Source organism: Cnephaeus nilssonii (genome assembly GCF_951640355.1).
Source record: "Cnephaeus nilssonii genome assembly, chromosome: 5".
NCBI lineage: Eukaryota > Metazoa > Chordata > Mammalia > Chiroptera > Vespertilionidae > Cnephaeus > Cnephaeus nilssonii.
In genome coordinates, this window is record NC_137076.1 from 88,053,214 (window position 1) to 88,060,830 (window position 7,617).

Sequence of the window (7,617 nt, forward strand, 5' to 3'; positions counted from 1 at the left end):
GGCTGCCTTAGCCGACATGCACAACGGCTTGCTAATGGGCAGGACGCTCTTGAGGGAAGTAGAATTATAGGATGTAAAAGAACCCTGGGGTGCTCTAGGTCAGCCCCCCATTCTACCAGTGGCAGCCAACGGCCCCGAGACCTTGGTGACCCAGCAGACGTGTGACAGCAGCGTGGCAGAGCTGGTGCCCGCTGTCCAGGGCTCTCCGAGGCAGATTTTCTGATCGTACGTCCTTCCCAAGTTGCTCACCGCCTTCCCCACTCACCGACTCCTCCGCCCCCTGCCCAGATTCCAACTCCGAAGAGGCCCTCCGTGCGTCAGTGAAAAGCAAGTACGAAGCCATGGATTTTGACAGCTTACTGAAGGAGGCCCAGCAGAGCCTGCACTGATCACAGCCTTAACCTTCGAGGAATACCTCAATACCTCAGACAAGGCCCTTTCAATATGTTTACGCTTTCAAAGAAAATAAGTATATGAGAAGGAGAGAGAGCGAGCGCATGAGAGAATACACATGAGAGAGAGAGAGAGAGAGAGAGACTTGAAACTGCTGTCCTTTTAAAAAAAAAAAAATCAATGTTTACATTGAACAAAGCTGCTTCTGTCTGTGAGTTTCCATGGTGTTGACGTTCCACTGCCACATTAGTGTCCTCGCTTCCGACGGGTTGTCCCGGGTGCGTCTCCAAGTGCTGGGTCAGTCACCCACCCGCCCCCCTCCCTCCCCGACTGACTTCCCCTCGTAGACGTGCAGCCGTACTCACCATAGCATTTCTTGTCTGTAGCGTGTGATGATGAAATTGTTACTTGTGAATAGAATCAGGATTATAAACTCATTTTTAATTGAAGAAAAAGTATATCCTTAAAACAATGTATTTATGGCTCAGATGTGCTGTGCCTGGGGTTATTGTATCGCTTCCTTGATTTTTTAACTATGCACTGTCCTGAGGTGTTTGCCACTGAGCTGCTCTGCTCCCTTTGCGAGGATGCCCCACGGGTGCTGGGGGGCTGGGGAGGTGCGGCCTGCAGTCCCAAAGAGAGGGTTCGGGGCCTGACCTGCCAAGCCCGGCCCTGTCTCTCAAGGAGCGGGTTTGGGTCCGATGACAATCAGAGCCCTCGTCCGGTGCCCCGCTCACACTTAGAGTCTCTGCCTGGCCATGAGTCCTCGGATCCGCCGGAGGAAGGCAGTTCCCCAAGAGGTGAAATGACCTGCGAGGTCCCCCAGGCAGAGCAGGGACCCAGCCCAGGCCTCCTGATTCCTGGTCCCATGCTGCCACCGTAGCCGGGGTACAGATGCAACGTTCCAGGGCTGCTGAGAGGTGAGGTCAGCTACATTGGGCAACAAACTAGAAACCTACGGGCTCATCACGGGAGTTATGTCAACAGCCGTCTCGGCAGCATCGGGTGAGTCCAAGCTGTGGCGTGCGTTTTGATCCACGGGTCCCGCGGTTTGCCTGTTCCCGTGGACATGCCACCAGAGCTTCAGTGACACACCTGGAGCATCACGGACAGGTAGTCTGGGAGCAGCCATCCTTCCTGGACCAGTCGCCACCCCGTCTTACTCCCTCCAGCTGGTCTTTCCTTGGCCTCAGCTGTAAAGTTGTTTGGGTGGCATGGGACAGGGAAGCAGGAAGAGGGTTGGGGACGGATAAAACAATCTCCAAGCTTCTTTTCAACTCAGAAAATTTGCTAATTGGGCTTTACTGTAAATTTTGTGTTCTCGGGGGATGTCAAAGCCATGTCGGGGTCGGATGTTCCGCAGGTGCCTTGGGGGCCATTCGGGAGGGAGAGCATGGCCGGGCAGGGGCTGAGCATGTGGCTTCTGCTGCAGAAAGAGCGGCTCCCGCTGGTTCCCTTTCAGACACCAGTGTTCCTTGGTAAATTTTTACATTGAAAAAGAAAAGAAAACAGGTCCTGCTGCTTTAACAAAGTTTGAGATTGAGTCATTAAACTAAACAAGCTAAGTTAATCTATTGCTAACGCCAGGCCTAGTCCTTTCAGAATTGATAGTTGGTGGGGTTTTTTTAAGGTTTTCAAGCCGATGAGCTTGTCCTGGGTGGTGAGCATACTCCAGGCCCACAGAGAAGCCTGGAGGAGGCAGGCTTTAGAAGGAAGAGGGAATTTGAGCTCCTGCGTGACAAGTCACTTGGTCTCTCTGGGCCCCAATTTCCTTTTCTGTGAAATAGACTGGGGGAGAATTAGGCAAGGTGGTCCCCAAGGTCCCTGCCAGCTCTACAGCCTTAGCTTCTGCAGTATCTAGCTCCAGATGTGTGCCACTGCAGCCACATCCTTGGCCAGTGGCAGACATAACTAATTGACCACAGCACTGAAGTTCTTTGAACCTGGTTGTGCTATTAGAATCTTCATCACAGTGCTCTGGGCAGACATTACTAATTGATCAGAGTTTAACCTATTTGACATCTTGGTCTAATCGTCTTAAAAGTTATGGTGGCTGGGTTTCATGCTGGCCCATTCCTGTCAATCATGTCCTGACCTATGAGAGAAAATTTCCCTAAAGTCATTGCTTGGCACAGGACTCCCAATATTACTGTGACACATAATTTGGGGTCGGGGTGGAGACTGGAACAAGCAGGCGTGAACCTGTTTGGGGGAGGCAGGGCTTATGAGGATGGACCGAATAAAGGGACTTCCCGCAGCTCAGACCTGAACATTCTAAATTCCTTTTATAGCTATTCACTGCCTAGCACACAGTAGGCACAGAATAAATGGCTATGGAATGGAATTTAAAGCCTCCCGAGTCCTCTTTTGCACCAAGGAGGGCCTGGAGATTTCGCCCTGTGGTAGCCAGTAGGAAAGAACTCTAGATTCAGAGTTGGACTAGGCCATCTCTAAGCCCTTCCAATGGGCTTCTTCCGCGATTGCACTAGGCCAGAGGTTCTGGCATGGGCAGGTGGTACTTTAGGGTAAAGAAATGCAGATTTAGTGAAGGGCAGGCCTCTCCCCTCTGCCAGGCCAGCTGATGCTGTCCTTTCCCTTAAGATGAACACAGGGCTCTTGAAGTTACTTAAACTTGGCCCTTGAGCAGAGCAGAGATTGGAGCATGGCAGGGGAGCGCGATGTGCCTGAGGTCAGAGCTGGGGGGGCCGCTGATGGGAGGGCCTGCCAAGGACATCCAGCAGTTTCTGCTCCCCGCCCTCTCCATAAAAGGCCACAGGTTCTAAAGCTGACTGGCCTGCAGACCTCCTCTATCCAGAAGACTCATTCGGTGCTGTGTATCACCAAGGAGACTCCAAGGTCTCTTCAGAAAAACTGGTCAACCTGGGGCTCTTTCCCACCAACTTAAGGAGTCGCCCAGAGGGAGCAGCTGCCGTTGGCAACCATCTCGTTGTCGCTCTGTCCTAGTGTTTGCTCTCGATGATGTTTACATGTGATTGCCATAAAGCTTCCTGTAGACTGTGTCGGTCGCCGCCCACGCAGGGCAGGTTGTACTGTCCATCTCTGTGCCGTGCTGATGTTTTCCAAAAATATCCGATCCAACCGCTAAGTGGAATTCTTCCATCTCCTTCCTCAGTCGGTACAAGGCTGAATCAGAATCCTCGCTCTCGGGGGCTCTGGTTACCGAAGGAAAATGCATCAAAGAGGTAAAGAATATGAGTGGATGGAGTGTAGCTAAGGCCCCCACCCCCGGGCCCCTTCACACCTTGTCCCCCTAATCAGAAAACTGCTTGGAGTCAAAAAGCACCATTTGGGTGTCTGCATCTACCATGAGATCTGGCATCGTTGCCTGTGGGAGGCGCTCGGGAGAGAGGCAGGGCTTCGGGGGCGGGAGGAGGAGGGAGGAATGCTCTGAGCTCAAAGACGCAACACCCAAGTCCTGATGTGGGAGGAGATGATGCAATAAGAAGCCTTCATCGCCCACAGCCTACGCGCCTAGATGTTCTGACAGCGATTTCTTCTAGGCACGCGCCTGCCATACTCATGCTCAGGCCGCTGTGCAGGTGGGGAGTGGAGGGAGCAGGGAGGACATGGGCAGCAAGATTCTTATGCCTGGACAGGTCAGAACCCCACCTTGGGCTCAAGTTCAGTTGACTTCACAGCTGAGCCTGCAGCTCGAGAGATGGGTCATTCCCACTGTGAAGCAGAAGCCACCCCAGAGGACTTGTCGATCTGACTGACTCACTTCACGTCAGAACCGCGGTAATTTTCTTAGCACTTGCGGTTTAGCAGTCACCTTCAGACACGATCGAGGCAGGAAGTTGGATGTACAGTAGCAAATAAAGTGAACCTAATGGTTTCATAGGCCAAAGAAGAGGGACCCCCCCCCCCCTCACCCTTTCCCATTGGGGCGAAAGGAAACCGCTTAGTACTTACGTGCAATATGTTCAAGCTGGTCCCAAGTCCCTGAGGCGTTTGCACACACAGATGGGCTCCAGGGCTGTTTGCCAACGCCGGAGGCACAGGGTAAATGGAGGGAGGGCTTGGGAGCTGGGAAACCCACTGGCACAGGGATGCCCTTGGCCCAAAACAAGGGGGGGAGGAGAGCCCGTGGGAGCCTGCTGCACGATGCCCAGAAGTAGGCAGAGGCTGGCTGACTGTGCATTGAACCAATGAAAGCACTTTGAGGAAACCACAGCACGTCAGCCTGGCCGCAGGTGTCTGCACTGGCAAATATGTGTCGCCTCTGGCTGGGTGAGGTGCTCCCCTAGGGACTGGGCAGGGAAGGGGGCTGGTGTGAGGGAGGAGAGAGCGGAGACACCTCTGAGTCATCAGCGGCAGGAGAGCCAATCCTAGGCTGGCCTCTTTGTTGGAGGCCCTAGAAACAGGGAACGGTGAGTTTAGACCTCCGGTACCTTTTCGTTCTTTAAATCACAACAGCCCAGCTGATTGACATGGATTTGCAGACCAAGTCATTTAACTATAAGCCATCTCAGACTGAGGAAGTCGATGTGTCTTCCCTGCTCTGTGACCCTGGGCCTCTGTTTCCTCATCCGACATATGAGAATATTGGACGAACGCTTAAGTTCACCCAATAGGCTCCGATTCCCTTCTCTGGCTGTGCCCAGCTCACGTTCAGGGTGAAGTTCTCTGCAAGGGAACCAACCAGCAGCAGTTTCAAACACACATGGTCCTGGCAGGGCAGCCGTATCCCCGGAGGCCGGCTCCCCAGGACAGATCTAAGCCATAGTTTCTGGTGGGGAGGGTGGGACGTCCCACCCCAGCGTGGCTAGGTGGCGACGTGCCATCTCACATTAGCCTTGTCATCATCCCCACCAAGCAGCTCTCACCCTGAATGTCCTGACCACATGGCTGTTTCTCTCTTGCTCTCAGACAATACTAGCAATACACTGTGGTTTTTTTTTTTTTTTCAAAACAGCTTAACTTAGAGGCACTTTTCACACGTGTTTTTTTTTTTTTTTTGGTTTTTTTTTTCAAATGATTGTAAAACATACGGGGCAACAGGAGGCCTCGATCACGCTGCGTATGTTTCAGGCAGCTTTTGTTTTTCGTTTCTTTAATGGTATTGCGGCGGTGACTGGAGCTTCATGATTTGGAGGGACAGCTGATCAGATATTCTGTCTCATCAGAACACTTTGCACATCTGGAAGCAGCTCATAGACCCAACTGCCTGAATCGGGAGCTTGGAAAAATAGTTTTGTAGGTGGTCAGTCCCCGGGCTGGGCAGCAGCACCTCAAAAAGGTGTTTATGCAGCCAGAAGCCCCTCTGTGCTGTATTTTTCTTGTCAAAGGATCCTTCAAGGAAGCCTAATAAAACCTTTTCCACTTCGCTGGCCTTGCTCTGGGTGATTTTTGAAAGGATTGGTTCGCTTCCACTTCAGCACTTTGCCTTATCAACGTCTAGTCGCCATCTAGTGGCCAAAGACTGTATCCACCAGCTACCCAGATGGAAGGCAAATAAATCCTTTCTGCCACTATGCTGTCCAACACCCAGTTTGGGAATGAAGTGTAATGTCATGAGTGAACTGTCTATAATATTTAGAGCCCGGTGAACACTGCTCAGGAGAATTAAGCAACCACCTCGATGCACACGGACTGAGCAGCACACTAACTCTCCTGTGGGCAGAGGAGTGGGCCCCGTGTCCAGGTGCCCGGGAGGGGTTTACTGTAACTGCAATAGTGGCCGCCCAGCTGCTGACCTTAAGTGAGCCTCTGGTGGGTGGCCCGCGCTGTCCCCTCGGGACAAGCCGCGAGATTGGGTGTCAGGATTCTGTGTGGGGCTGCCATGGCCTTTGATAGGGTCCACCGAATAGCCAAACAGTTTATATACTTGTGTTGCTAGTTCGTTTTTGTTTCTGTATTTTGTATTTAAAAATCTTGTCAAGTGTTTTTGTGTTAGGAATAAAAAGTCATAAACTATTCCCAACTTTGTTTCTTGAGGGATGCTCCGATTCCGAGGGAAACGGGTTGGAAATCTCAAGGGGCGTGTGGTCAGGCTGGTCAGTGGGACAGGGAGGTGGGCCACTTTGCTCTCCAGGTGGTTTCTGGGGACAGTGGCCAATCCAGAAGTCCGGCTCAGTGCAATCTGCTCCGGAACTTCACACCCACCCCCTACACCTCCTTGTGCCACGGTCTTAATATTGGCTTTGAGCATCTGCTTCTTCCAGGGGCAGCGGCTGATGTGGAAACCAACATCAGCTCTCTCTCCCCAACCCCAGGTTTCTAAAGAGACAGTATTTGTAGCTAGCCTTAATCCACTGGGCGAGGTGGTCCCCGCGTTCCAAGCATTTCCAAATCTTGGACCCAAATCCTTTTCTCTTGGTGTGACCATGCAGCCTGCCCTCGAGAATTCTGAGCAATAGGAAGCCAGGGCTTTCCCCGGCTCTGCGACAGGGTCAAACCAGGGAATGGCTAACCCTGTGAGGTTTGGGTATCCCCAGGGGTACTTCGTAGGGGGCATTATTTATTAGGAAGCTCAACAAGGTAACTACAGCCTGGGGTGCGTGAGTGCAAGGCTGTGTGTGTGTGTGTGTGTGCGCGTGTGTGTGTGTCTGTGTGTGCGTGCACCCGCATGCCTGTCTGTGTGTACGTGTACGTGTGGAATTACATTGATGCATTTCTTGAGAAAGGTGCAAGAATTTCACCTACACAGAGGGACACATCGCTTTGTTATTTATAATAGAAAGCTAAATTTTAATTTTTTAAAGGACACTGCTAATGATTGGGAATCTCGAGTTTTTAGTTTTGCTATTTTTTTTTAATTGGTAGAGGATTTTTATATATTTTTTTTCCATCTTGTTGGGTTGTGTCCTTATTTATATAAATACTTTGTCCGTACGAGGCAAGGAAGAAACCTTCTTTGCTTTTCATTCTCGTGGTCGTCACCGTCCCTATTTTATTTCTGGTGTGATTCATCCGTCTTACCTTCTAAATGAGAAAATGTTTCCCTGTCTTTGTACATTGTCAGATTCTATAGTTTCATAGGTAATTTAACCAGATTGCTCTATGTATTATTATTCTGTGAGTATAAAGTTCTATTTTAACGTCTGTAAATACTTCAGAACTGGCTTCTTTTCTGACTCCCACTGTGGAGCTATTGTTTACATCACAGAAACTGTAGAATCTCTATGCTCATGTACTGTAAATAGTGAAGTGATCTGCTTATAAATAAACTTAACAAATACACTATGGAGATTAAAAAGGAAA

At 50.8% G+C, this 7,617-nt stretch overlaps 1 protein-coding gene across 1 annotated transcript in view; it reads left to right on the forward strand.

Annotated features, from left to right (window-relative positions):
• Positions 1–7,617, forward strand: part of PPARGC1B (PPARG coactivator 1 beta) — a 104,848-nt gene extending 97,231 nt beyond the window's left edge. Inside the window, exon 12 of the mRNA XM_079771631.1 lies at positions 289–7,617. Coding sequence (XP_079627757.1) covers positions 289–389 — 101 coding nt within the window. The 3' untranslated portion in view covers positions 390–7,617. The remainder of the gene's footprint in view (positions 1–288) is intronic.